The 13908-nt window shown below is 47.5% G+C and overlaps 4 protein-coding genes across 4 annotated transcripts; 2 read left to right on the forward strand and 2 right to left on the reverse strand.

Annotated features, from left to right (window-relative positions):
• Positions 1-6: 6 nt before the first annotated feature.
• Positions 7-2158, reverse strand: ABOM_004392 (putative potassium uptake transporter; the record flags this gene model as incomplete). The annotated part of the gene is made up of 8 exons (XM_022531522.1): positions 7-277; positions 330-373; positions 425-1139; positions 1273-1387; positions 1442-1747; positions 1809-1850; positions 1903-2004; positions 2104-2158. The coding sequence occupies 8 exons, from the start codon at positions 2156-2158 to the stop codon at positions 7-9; spliced, it is 1650 nt and encodes a 549-aa protein (XP_022390637.1).
• A 1543-nt stretch (positions 2159-3701) lies between these two features.
• ABOM_004393 (short chain dehydrogenase/reductase family) lies at positions 3702-4674 on the reverse strand (the record flags this gene model as incomplete). Its single annotated transcript, XM_022531523.1, has 4 exons — positions 3702-3921; positions 3973-4276; positions 4355-4589; positions 4645-4674. The coding sequence occupies 4 exons, from the start codon at positions 4672-4674 to the stop codon at positions 3702-3704; spliced, it is 789 nt and encodes a 262-aa protein (XP_022390636.1).
• Positions 4675-5318: 644 nt separating this feature from the next.
• Positions 5319-6296, forward strand: ABOM_004394 (deubiquitinase OTU2; the record flags this gene model as incomplete). The annotated part of the gene is made up of 1 exon (XM_022531524.1): positions 5319-6296. One exon carries the CDS (start codon positions 5319-5321, stop codon positions 6294-6296), a length of 978 nt encoding a protein of 325 aa, XP_022390643.1.
• A 2577-nt stretch (positions 6297-8873) lies between these two features.
• ABOM_004395 (isocitrate lyase 1) lies at positions 8874-10733 on the forward strand (the record flags this gene model as incomplete). Its single annotated transcript, XM_022531525.1, has 5 exons — positions 8874-9077; positions 9134-9289; positions 9349-9691; positions 9759-10311; positions 10373-10733. 5 exons carry the CDS (start codon positions 8874-8876, stop codon positions 10731-10733), a joined length of 1617 nt encoding a protein of 538 aa, XP_022390642.1.
• Between the last annotated feature and the right edge of the window lie 3175 nt (positions 10734-13908).

Here is a 13908-nt window from a genome sequence, read left to right on the forward strand (position 1 = left end):
CCGATGCTATTTGGTGTGATACCGTTTCACTTTCAGATCTCCGACATCCATCGGGTCCAACTTTCCGTCCGTATACAGATTGTCTGACCCAGAATCCACTTGGTCATCAACCAAGCCTTCGCTGGGAAGTCGAATAGCCCGGTCTAACTGATAGGGTAGCCCGCGGTTCTTTCCTCGAATCATCATAAGGCAGACAACGACTTTACTGAAAGTCGACAGCTGTCCGCTCAAAGAAGTATTGACACCCGGATATCCTAAGCTAAGGCCGACATTTGCGCTATAAAACATTAACACATCTTTGGAGTAGTCTCAGGAGCCCAGTAGCTTACTATGCTGAAATAACCTCGAAGAAGATCGCAAAGACAGTGAGTCCCTGTTCTTTGTCAACCTTTGCTCTGGATCTGAATATTGAAGACGACCTCACCGGTTCAGAAGGATCCATGATCCTATTCGATTCGGCAACACAGATACAGAATATCCCAAGAAAGATGTACCACAAATCGAAGCTGAGTTGGTTTCGCACATGGGACAGGACGTAAGTCGTGGTGTTACTCTCGTCAACGTCGCCATCGCTGGAAAACATTCCAAGTGAACGTTCTTCGTAGGTATTGGACGCACGCATACTAATAGCAATAGGGAATACAGAGATGTACATCATGACTAGTAGGCTGAATTGGACGGCGGGGTTCACATCGGCAAGGTTGAAACTCGCCGTCCCCGTATGCCTTGCTGATGCTGCTTGGAAGATGGCGGCCAGCACCCGCGGTCCACCGGGGAGGGTGTTGACAGCGGGGTTGTGTAGATCCAACACAACGATCAAGAGAACATCGACGAAGTTCAAGACGAAGATAATTCCAAAGAGAACCCAAGTTGGTTTGCTACGGAAGAGCAGCGTATAACACCGGCGAGGATACTTTAAGAGGTAATCCAGGGGCTCTCTGAGTGACGAGTTCTTTGGAGTACATTTGTACGTAGTCCAAATAATGAGACGCAGAAAAACAGGATAAAGATTATTCCCAGCATATGCTAAGAAACTCATAATCAGCATGGGAAAAGTTGCATCTTGGAAGCTGACCATGGAGTCTGGGGTGAGCGTGAACCCCAGATTGTTTGACATCGTTTGCGCCGCATAAAACCCCCTAAAAGTAAACAGATATGAGTATACGTTAGGCCCTTAGATCCCTTGCCAATATGTCATGGGATTATTCTTCAAATAGTCCCATACTCCCGGTTCATAATACGGGGTATGATACTGCTCAGTGATGCACTTACCACCAGATATGGTTCTGCCCACATTCCTTTAGGTAGTCCCGGTACTTTGGAGCAGCATACTGTATCCAACCTACTAGACATATTGCACCAATTATATGAAGGCCGAAAAAGTACCCTACTTGAGAGTTAGTCTAATCCTCCAGATAGCTTTTGAGGGTAATATCGGTACCTAGCACGGTCTTGAGTAATATCTTTAGACCCCGATACTCTATGCCTCCCAACCTTTCCCGGTCTTCAGCAGTTAGGTTATAGAATTTTGAGTTTCTGCCAAGGGTGGCTTCAGCTGAAATACTCGGAAAATTCGAACTCTTGGATAGGGAGACAGCTTCGCGAAGCTGAGAGCCTTGAGTCTTGCTAGGCTGTGAACCGAGCACAAACAGGGAGGAGGCAACACGTTCGAGCGGGTTAGAAGTATCCCTTAGCCGGCGGCGAATCTCGGACCTGGCGTCGTCGTTTTCGGCATATTCCGATATCTCTGATGTCAATGAGCCATTTGTTTGTCGCTCCTGCTAAATAGAAGGAATAAGCTCACGTACCATCCTTACTTGCTCTTTCGTCTACCTCTACTATAGGCTGGCCTTTGTTTCATTAGCATTGATTCGGTCATCAGGACAAAGTACGATTGTATACCTCTATCACGCTCCCGTGGAGAAGGAATGTATAGAGCCTTGTTGTTGTCTGCAAAGGAGATATGACGGTTAGTTGGCTGAATAGTATCTGCGTCCGGGCCATCTGGAGGCTTCGAGTGAGTTAGTCTACTTGTAAAATCGGAGTTTTAGTAAATTGCACACCAAGAGCTGTAAACACAGTGCAGGGATGGATTCCACGTACTCTTCTGGCACTGTTTGGCTTTTGCTTGAGCCTTCCACGTGCGCGTTGTCCACATTGGTTCTCTCTCCGGCAGTCTGTTCCGAGTCCCGGACACGACTGGTATTCAGTTTTCTGGGTTGTGCCTCCTGGTCATAGTCATACTCCTTAGGGGGCACTGAACGTGAACTTGGGCGAAAGGCAGTGGGAGCTATCAGATGATTCGCTTCAGTACATCCCCGATATGAGTACCAAGAGCCAGTTAAGTACCTGTCTCTTTCAAACGTTTCTCAAACCAGTAGAGTCGCACGATCACCACAAGGATATTGGTGAAGCACATGTTGCAAATAGTGGGAATGAAGTATACAAATAGTTGCTGGTATGTTTTTAGGTCTTTTAGATCAACACTGAACGAAGAGTTGCTCAGCGACATTCTTCTCCGTAATAACTCTTCAGAGATGATAGGGAACGGTCAGACCAACACATTAAGACCTGATACCGTGGCAGAGCTGACGCCGAAAAAGAATGCATCGATCGCGCGCAAATTGCCATAGGGGTAAAGTATAACTATCCCCGATAGACTGCAGAGAATGATATATGTATCTACGCTCATGAGCGAGTAAGTCAGTGCTGTTCAAGAATACCTTCGAAAATTTCTGACATACAATGCAAGGTGATGAAATTCACCGGCGGTTTCCACATGTTGACTGAAAACAATTGATGTTGGAACGATCGATATTTAGGGCACACTAGGGGCCAGGATCGCCGAGGGTGAAGCTGTTGCAACCAAAAGTGTAGCACAGGGCCATGGGTAATTCCTCGAGGTCTTGAGGTTTAAATAGCATATAAAATCATAGATCTATATTAAAATCAAATAATATGACGGCTCACGTGAAACGCACCAGGTAATTGTGTTAAGTAAGTAGTATCAGATTGAGGGATTAATCCAGACCAATTGCGGCTGCAGCGAGCCTCAACCCCACGCGATCCGCCGCTATGGTTTAGATCGGACCCCAGTGGATGATCGTTAGCAATATAAGAGGGAATTTTCTGGGCCAGTACTTTCGTCGAGCTCAAAACAAATCGGCTGCGCACCCTGTACAGCCACCCTGACACTTCAGCTCGAAACGAAGTCATCCGTAAGTCGATCTTAATATCAGAAGGGCTGATGGCTTGCCTTCCCAACTGGATATGCTTTTTTTCCTGTTAAGGGCAGGCTAGCGATACTTCCCGCGAACTTCCGTCAATTATGGCATATGTGGCGCCGTTCAGTTGACACTGTTATGTCATGATAGTATGCGCACAGAGCGATGTACTACTAGTAGATGCTCGATGATGTCAGTAGGGTTCAGCATTTACTAATACCAGTAGTATAGTTAACTAACTAACTATAGTAATTACTGGTAGGCGCCCGCTAAGAAAAACGTGCCAGGCTAGAAGTTTAATCTGCATGAACATTGTACATAAGCTTGCAGGTGAAGATTCAGAAAAAGAAAAGAAAAGGTTCATAGATATGCAAATGGAATTTTAGGTTAAACCTTCTGTAACAGGACGCTATCTTGTTCATCACAGGATTGTGGCGTCAATATTCTTGATATGTACTACGCTAACTAGCTTAGATCTTACAGCTTGGCAGCAATAGCGCTACCACCGTCCAGTGTGATAGTGGCTCCATTCACATACGAGCCAGCGCGACTGCTCAGGAATAAGCAAGCACCGGCCACGTCTTGGGGGGTACCAATACGGCCCAGTGGAATATTTCCCTCGATCTGCTCCCGATATGTTTCAAGAGTGGCAGCCATCATCTTACTCTCAAAGGGGCCGCAAGCCAGCGCGTTTGATCTGTAGGTGACTCTATTAGTGGGCATTTTATCAATCAGAAATAACACGTACGTTATGTTTCTTCTACCAAGGTGGTTTGCAAGGACTCTGCTCAGATGATGCAAACCGGCCTTACTGGCACTATAGGCAAACGTCTCAAGTGCTGGGACGCGAAGACCATCGATGCTACCGATATTGATGATGCGGGCTGGGTCGCCCGAAGCGGCTGCCTTCTCTAGCAGGGGGGTGACGAGCCTCGTCAGATCGAAGACTCGGTGGAGGTTCAGAGTGAGAACTCTAGTCCAAGCAGAGGAAGGATATTCGTCGTAAGGAGCACCCCAGTTTGATCCGGAGTTGTTAACAAGAACATGCAGCTCTGAATGGTGAATTAGTTAGTTTTGGGACGGCAGCCCAGCCGGATGCGATCTTTGGGTGGCGCTAGCCAAGAACGTACTGCTCTCGCGCTTTCCAAGCTCCTCAGCCAATTTCTTAACATCCTCTTCTTTGTAAAAATCGGCGGGGATGGCGTGTGCCTTTCCTTTGCCGAGCGCATTGAGCTCGTTTACGGCTTTGTCACAAGCCTTGGCATCACGAGACGAGATGTAAACGGTGGCACCGTTGGCTACGTATCCCTCAGAGATCATGCGACCAATTCCCTTGGCTCCACCGGTGACCAGCACCACTTTGCCCTAGATACAGCGTTCAGTAAGGATTCAGGTGCTTTCTTGGAGTTTCATTGCTGACCTTCACGTTGAAAAGGCTTTGGGAATCCATGATACCAGCACCAAACACTTAAGATTGTCAGCTATTAATGAAGTATCCGGGTGCTGTACAGGAATGGAGTTCAGTATATATTCAAGGTGGGTGTAGTCTGGGTAATGTCAAGGACATCCAGGAGTAGATTTAAATGGACTTTCGTGCCATATAACTACTACTACTTTAGCTCCTAGCTATCCGACGGCCGAGATTACTGAGCGGAAGATACCGAGGCTGTACGACCTCCGGAGCAGGAGAAATATTAATGCGATCCTTGACGTCGTTCTAGATGTCAATCAGCCCAAAAAATCAAAGACCATGATAATCCCTCAATGAAATCACAAGAACATGTTATCGGAATTCTTGAACGCAGGCCTTTGAACCTTGATATCAGATTGTGGCCATCACTCCAAGTTGGCGTTGAACCAACACCCAGTTCCATTCAATGCGCTATACCTTTTTAGGATGCCGTCTAGGGCAGCCCAGCCCGCAAAGGGTTTGCGGGGCTGTAACAGTTCTGTTAGATCTTGAGATGGGGTAGCAACAGCAACTTTTCCCACAGTTTTATAGCCTGCATTCTTTTCGGATTTCTTTTCTCTTCTTCTAGTTCTGATTTTCAATTAGACCGATAGATTTGCTTTTGCTTTATATCTCCAACAATAATGGAGGAGTTATTAGCGAAACACCGCAAGGAACTAAAAGATCTCCAAGCACGCATCACTCAGAAGAAGAAATCTGCCACGAAAAAGACCCGCCGAGGAATTAACGAAGAATGCGACAGGCTTCAGAGGGAACTATCCGAACGACACCAGACTGAAATTGCAGAGTTAAATGGCGAGCCTGCCCCGCCCGTTGATGACCTCGAAGATCTCAGTTTGAATGGTTCCGAAGAAGATAAAACACAGAAAGACCAAACCGATGGCACACAGAACCCTCCATCGATAGACAAGTCTCCGGATACATTTTCCGCAACCTCAGAGTCCTCCGCCCCGTCACCGCGACCTAAGAAACCAAATCGCCAGAAGGCTCGTCTGGCACGTCGCGCTGCGGAGCAAGCGGCGCAGTCTGCCATTGCCGCGGAAGAAGCCGCAAAACAAACAGATCATCGTGGAGATGAGCAAGAGGTCATGGATGGCGTTTTTAAACGGTTAGGGTTGAAGCAGGTTGAGATAAAACCCGATGGGCACTGTCTCTACTCCGCTATTGCCTACCAGCTGGAAATGCTAGGCCTTGGTTTGAAACCTGACCCAAAAAGAATCATCCTTGAGACCCCAACTCAGTCTCGCATTAATACGGTGGCTTCGCCTCAACACGATGGCTATAGAGCAGTTAGGGCAGTAACGGCCGATTTCATAAACGAGCACCAGGATGATTTTGTGCCATTCATGGAGGAGCCCTTGGAACTATACACTCGCAAGATCAAGCTTACAGCGGAGTGGGGTGGGCAATTGGAGCTATTAGCGATTGCCAGGGCATATGGCGTGGAAATCAACGTCATACAAGGTGATGGAAGGATTGAAAAGATCGAAGGTGATACTCAAGAGTATGATGACGAACAGAAGAGCAAGCGTGTCATTTGGTTGGCCTATTATCGGCATACGTACGGTCTTGGTGAGCACTATAACGCGCTTATGAAATGATCTCAGCCATACACCCAAGTCTACATACGATCATAGCCTTCGTCGCCACGAAACTCGGGTTCTGTTTCAAACGTCTTTCTCATCAGGTACTTATTCTCAAGCGAGAATTCAATTCTCCTGCAGATACCCCTTTGTTGTACCACCCATGGCATTGGAGAAGGCTGAGAGGTTCTTCCTCACTGAGACCTTTGGTTTTCCAGCTTTGTTAGGGCCCGATCATATCAACCATAGGCACTGCGGATGATTCCCTTCAAACGGGTTAGGGCTGCTTCCTATGCACACTCTCCTATTAGGCGACGGTAGCTCGATTATAGAAGTATTCGGGACTCGACAGATACCCCACAGAAATATCGATTGTGTTGAAATACCCGGTTTGGGCGCACTGACTGGTCAATGCGCGAACATGGTATGGGTTACCAAAAGCATTTCTCTCGTTTGAGAATTGGCATCGCACATAAGAAGGATAGGCATTATTGCGCGTTTTTATCGTAAACTAGTCCATCGACAAGGAAAATCAGCGTAACTTTCTCATTCCTGCTGGAACAGGTTGTCTTCCCATCTTGTACGAACACAGGAAGGCACTGTTCTCAACCCTGTGAAAGATATCAAGCTGAAATGAGTCGAGTTCTATCCAACTTTACAAGCTTTTTCCAGGAGTCTGTGACCCAGCAAGCTCGAAGGTATTCCAGATTGATATGTACTACGTAGTGGAAGACTATCTGCTATTGGTCGGTGCGATGGTATTCAGCCCTGTGGGGTATGTCTAGGCGCTCACTACTACTAGCAAGGTAGTAGATGAATAGCAAGGAAAGACTTCCATGAACGATATGCGACACATCGAGTTATTAGTCCCTCCCCCACCATGTCAATAGGACCTCTGATCTAGAAACATATGTGTCCTTCATGTTCAGCATATCCTATCCATGATACTCTGAACAACAGCAGCGTTAATATCTGTACCGCCTCATGGTATAGGACAACGTGCTTAGACGAGGACCTTGAGTGAAGACTGTGCGCTAAGGGTGTAAAGGAGCCTGGTCAGGCAGCATCCTCGAGTGCTCTCTGTATCACGCCGAATACGGACCATTTAATTCTCCAACATGACGATAAATCAGACTAGCACATGCATTTGGGGGGGGGGGGGGGGGCGTGTTTGTGTATCTAGTGCTGTTCCAAGACATCTACAAATGGATATTATATTAATTCCTGCATGTGAATTCGCCATCGACCTGCACTTCAAGTTTCAGGTTATATCATTCGTTCTATACGAGGGATTTACCAGAAACCCCCTCACCATCGCCCAGCCGCAGCTCATCCCTCGCCCGCTTCCTGCATCAAAGTGATATGGCTCTTCGGTCAACGTCCGAAGATTTATATACCGTATATTGGATATTATCCCTGCACCACAGACTCCTCGAGTCGACACCGAAACGAAAATGGCTCCTTATTTACCCGAGGCCATTCTCGTGCATCTCAAGAGTGAGACCACGGGCGCTCGTGATTGGTGTGCTGACTACCGAGGTTCTTGCCTCTCTGGGACTAATCCGACATTGCCTGTATCGACATCGAACTTGGAAGTCAGTTCCGCAACACCCGCGGAGTGTATACTAAATCACTGATGGATAAAAGTCATCCGTGAAGGTTGAAGTGCCAGGGATCTAAATTGCAAGCGACCAATCTCGTTGGCATGATCCTTGTGGTTCAGTTACTAATGCGTGGTTGTGGGGAAGAGAGAAAGGGAAGGGTTGTTTTTACCCCGGAGTTCTGATGACTCAGAATCATCGGTTTTGCGTAATGTAGAATACGGGAAATTACTAGAAGGGGTTACACTTTTGCGTGGCATGTATTGTCACGTATGGTTATCTAGAATAAGCACATGTTCCGACGTCATCTTAACTTTCTTTATACTACAGGAGTTCAGAGAGATTGGAATTCGTTCCGCCGTGTATCTTCAACAAAACGATCAATTGCTACAGACAAAAGGTATCTTCCGTTATACAGGTATGAGTCAATGCCCGGTCAGCGATCTCAGAACGACTCCTATTGGGGTGGCTGAATTATAAGGCCTGCAGGTACTCATAGTGGCGAATGCACCAGAGGTCCATTAGACCGAGGATCTTCCCAAAGTCTCGATCCTCTCTTCCGAACGCAGCACCAGTCACCTTGCCCGACCATCGGCATTGGCTTGTGAATTTAGTTTACGGTAAACCTAGTCCAATGGAGGCTGCAGACGATCCTAGTAACTTTTCCCCCGGTTGACGCGAAGCCGGAGCTCTGTGACATTCCTTCTTGTCCCGCTGAGCCGAGCGTTTACCGAACGACAGGCCAGCCCTCTGACGCATTTTCATGGCGCGTGCAACTCAATAAGTACCTTGGCTTTGGCCTGGTGATTCATTTAGAGCTTTTGAATAGCAGACTTTTTTTTTTAATCTTTCTCTCTCCCTTGATTTTCATTCTTTCTGATTATCAGTATTCCGATCAGACAAGGGAACTATACCATAGTACCTATTGTATTATATTATTGCAATTCTCTCTATATCTACCCACTTTTAAAAGCCCCTTATTATCTTCATCACCATGGGTTATCTCGAGGACGAGGACAAGAAGTACTTGGACGACGTCCAGGCCGTCAAGGCCTGGTGGACCGATTCCAGATGGCGACACACCAAGCGCCCTTTCTCAGCAGAGCAGATTGTGGCCAAGCGTGGAAACCTGAAGATTGAGTACCCGTCGAATGTCCAGAGCAAGAAGCTCTGGAAAATTCTGGAGAGCAATTTCGAGGTATTTTTCTTCAAGCCGAAACCAGTCGGAACAGTATCTAATATCTTGTCGTTTAGAACAAAGTTGCTAGCTTCACCTACGGCTGTCTCGAACCCACCATGGTCACCCAGATGGCAAAGTACCTTGACACCGTCTATGTCTCTGGCTGGCAGAGCTCTTCCACTGCCTCCTCTACCGATGAGCCCTCTCCCGATCTTGCTGATTACCCCATGGTAAGCTCTGCTCGGTTCGAACATGTTGGATTAAATAACTCCCATGCTAATCGGCTCAGAACACTGTGCCCAACAAGGTAAACCAGCTCTGGATGGCCCAGCTGTTCCATGACCGGAAACAGCGTGAGGAACGGATCACGACACCCAAGGAGAAGCGCGGAAATGTGGCAAACGTTGACTATCTGCGTCCCATCATTGCTGACGCTGACACTGGACACGGCGGTTTGACCGCGGTCATGAAGTTGACCAAGCTGTTTGTCGAGCGCGGTGCAGCTGGTATCCACATTGAGGACCAGGCCCCTGGTACCAAGAAGTGTGGCCATATGGCTGGAAAGGTTCTCGTGCCCATTAGCGAACACATCAACCGTTTGGTCGCCATCCGTGCGCAGGCAGATATCATGGGTATGTGTTCCTCTCCTTATTGTGATTTTCGAAGTAGAGAAAGAATTTGTCCACTGATTATCCCTAGGCACCGACCTTCTTGCCATTGCTAGAACCGATGCGGAAGCTGCTACTCTCATCACCTCTACCATCGATCACCGCGACCATGCCTTCATCGTCGGCTCGACCAACCCCAACCTTCAGCCACTCGTAGATCTCATGGTGGCAGCCGAACAAGCTGGAAAACAGGGAGACGAGCTCCAGTCTATCGAAGACCAGTGGGTTGCCCAGGCTGGCCTGAAGCTTTTCAACGATGCCGTCATTGAGGTCATCAACAAGGGTGCCCACTCTAACAAGCAATCCCTCATTGATCAATACCTGAAGGCCGCCAAGGGCAAGAGCAACCTTGAAGCTCGCGCGATCGCCAAGAACATCACTGGACAGGACATCTACTGGAACTGGGATGCTCCTCGTACCCGTGAGGGCTACTACCGGCTCCAGGGTGGCACCCAGTGTGCCATCAACCGTGGTCTTGCTTACGCTCCATTCGCCGACCTCATCTGGATGGAGAGCAAGCTCCCCGATTATGCCCAGGCTAAGGAGTTTGCCGAAGGCATTCACGCGGTTTGGCCCGAGCAAAAGTAAGTAGACCGACATCAATTGAACACCTACGATATCCCGATGCTAACGAAGAGATATTAGACTCTCCTACAACTTGTCGCCTTCGTTCAACTGGAAGAAGGCCATGCCTCGCGATGAGCAGGAGACGTACATCAAGCGCCTGGGTGCTCTGGGTTACTGCTGGCAGTTCATCACCCTGGCTGGTCTGCACACCACAGCCCTCATTTCTGACCAGTTCGCCAAGGCCTACTCCAAGCATGGCATGCGCGCTTACGGTGAATTGGTCCAAGAGCCGGAGATGGAACAGGGAGTCGACGTGGTTACCCACCAAAAATGGAGTGGTGCCAACTATGTGGATAACCTCCTGAAGATGGTCACCGGCGGTGTAAGCAGCACTGCGGCCATGGGCAAGGGTGTGACGGAAGATCAGTTCAAGCACTGAGCTCAGCTCAGAAGCCGCTTTTGATGATTTTGTTGTGTTTTTAGCCGACTTTGAGTACCCACCAGGAGTTTTTGATGTATAGATTGAAGCTTCCTTGATGAAAAGGATCGATTTTCATAGCATGATCTAGTTATCGCATTCGTCTTTTTCTTCGTGCAGCAGCTCATTCCTTGTAGAGAGTAGATAGTATTAGGTACTGGTAGTAAGTATTCTTGGCGGTATTCCGTACTACAAGGCTATTGAGAAACTTCAAGTTGGACTGAACTGAAATGGTGATGCGAAAGAGAAAGGCGGTCTGGGATAGATCCGCGCTAGTGAGGCATCCTGGACCTCAAAGCTCGAAAACGGTGTTTTATTGGCAAATTGCACCCCTTCTATCTTCACTAACTCAATTTGTATCAGTATAATAATTGAATGAAACAAATCACCATCCATGCCTATTCGTTATAGCTAATTAAAACTAAAATCTGAGCATTTACAAGTCCGGTTCAAGGTCCCTCCGAAAGATACACAATCCGATGAACGACCTCGGAAGGTGTTCAATAATTCTGCCGACCCCGTGGCGTACCGCGGCTAGCCGTCTTCAGCCATCCATCCCCTGTCAATACTTCTCCCCGCATGTGAATACTAAAATATACATCATCATTTCCAACCCGCTGCTAAGCGACGTCATCATTTACGTATTGAGCTTATACACTTGAACAGTCACAACTTTAGATTTATTTGCTGGGTTCAACCGTAATGTACCGGCATATTACAATTTCCCAGAGTCCGAAGGCGATGACAACCTCGGTAACGTACTGATGCACTTATACGACGAGGGTTTGGTCATGAACCAAGTAATTGGCTGGTTGCTGGATATGTGAAGGGATAGGAATGGTCATTCAGTAGGCAGGAGGTATATAAATATACATACAAGTATTTTAGATTATACTACGGAACGTTATTCGGGATACTTAAAGCTCTACTGGGTTGTATTTGCCCTAACTCCACACTAAGGTGTGATGGGTGGCTCTTCAGGCATCTACACTAGTGTACTTTTTCTCAAGTGATTGATGTAGCTATCGCATCCCTGCGACAGCACAGCGGCTCTGGATGCGAGTATCTTGATCTATACTCTGGTACACAGCAGTGGCGTGTACTCTCTGTGCAGTTTCGAAACGCTTCGAGTGACTTTTGAGATGAATAATAAATACAGACTAAATAGTAACTGTTTTCAGGGTATTGGATTCTACTCAAGTCTTCATTGGAGCTCTTTTATTCTGTATGCCTTTTTAGAGCTTCACAAGTCTGTAAAGAGCACATCCACTGTTCAGTTGCCCTTTCTTCTTTTCTCATGCCACATTATATGACAGGTGAATTGTATCGAAAATGATCGTAGTCTAATCAACAGCCGTTGTATTTAAGTTAGTAGGCCCGGTCGGAGGCTAGAGGGCCCGGGCCTAAGCACCCTATAGCTCTAAACCATGCCGCCCTAACTAGCGCTAGTCTAGCAAGGTACGGACCTGGTTCAAGCAGGTGCAAATCGTTGCCCATGTGCGTGGTGGAGACACCAGACAAGGCGACGTTGGTTCCTTGAACATAATGGGCCTCATAATAACTCACCTGACAAGTTAAAACCATGCTTACCTAGTTACTTAGGAAGTAGTGGCCCACACTGGTGTCTACACTGTAAGCACTAAGAAGGCTGGTGCTGAAACTAAAGTTGCTGATACCGGTGGGCCTAGGATAGCTCCCGGTTGGGGTATGGGTTCTAGAAGGCATCTCATAGTCTCATAGTATTTGCCTCATATTCGTCCACGACTCTCCAAGCTCAACGTCGAGGTATATACCCATCACAAGCATTATAGACACGACCACACCACCGACATGCCAGTCCCATTTAATACTACTGAGCATGTCACACGGCCCAGCAAATTGGCAATATCCTCATGGCATGAAAGGCTGCCCCTTCAGCATGCCATTCCTCCTGGGAGGATTTTTACGGCTTGTTGAAGAAGCAGTCTGTGTCGATACGTGGTATATAGGTGACCAATTGCTCAACCCAAGGTGCCAGCTGAGTCTCGCACGAGGAAATACAAGATCAGTATATGTCGATTCGGCTGAATAGCCTCGTGCATTTCAAAACGCAGATCGACTGAGCCCACCCAGCGAGCTGGTATGATCATACATGCGGCCTTCTCCACAGGGCCAGATCCCACATGGCATGGTATGTGCTTAACTGTCCCTCTCATCTTACCACCTCATCAGCCTTTCCTATTAGCCCAATCACTGGTAGCATATTCTCAATTACTCACCCGCACCTTCACAATCATAATCCTTATCAAACCCTAACTCGCTTTCGGCGGTCCCAATCCTGCCATAGCCGCCACCAACCGGGAAGACCTCAAGCCTTCCTGGCCCGCGGCCTCCGAAAATGGGACCCGCGGACGTGAGAACGACAACCTCTTTCTGGTTTTTAATGGTGGGGTCAATTACGAGGTACCAAGTGCCGTCAGCCTCGACCAGACTTCCCACTTGGAATTGATTATTGGCGGGAGAATCTTCTGGTGCGGCTCCAGATAAGTGATCAAACTTGACCATCCCTGTCTCCAGCCCTTAGATAACTTCCGATCTTTGCGAATGCTTGTCGGATTTAAGACTGTACCCGATGAGTATCTCAAGGGGCTTTTCAAAGCAAGATTGACTTAATTGTTCTATCTGACAGGGTGGGGACCTGTTGTTTTCGGTCTTTCTTACTGAGACCCTGGTTTTCTGTATATATAAAGCCACGAGAGCTCTACTTGTAGGTAAATCGCAATAGAAATAGTTTTGGGTTAATATCAGGCGAACCCAGGATTGCGTAACAGCGCATTGCACTCCTTGATTCCACTGGTATTCGTATAGAGTTACTGTTAACAGCAACATGAACTTGGATCATCGGACACTACTGGTGTCAGCCTGGAGAGAACAGGAACGAGCTTATACTAGGTTGAGGGCTGGACCAGACTTAAGTGAATCATCATTTGAATGTATGTACGGAGTACCCTGTACATTGATTATTAGCATCATCATTATTATTTTTTTTTTTTAGAAATTGGTGGAGTATGTCGAGAGATTACTTTGCCATTGTCTTATTTCGGAGATTTGGAGCAGACGCCCAATGGAGAACTCCTTGCGAGGTCCCGGCGATCGC

Source organism: Aspergillus bombycis (assembly GCF_001792695.1).
Source record: "Aspergillus bombycis strain NRRL26010 chromosome Unknown contig00027, whole genome shotgun sequence".
Lineage (NCBI taxonomy): Eukaryota > Fungi > Ascomycota > Eurotiomycetes > Eurotiales > Aspergillaceae > Aspergillus > Aspergillus bombycis.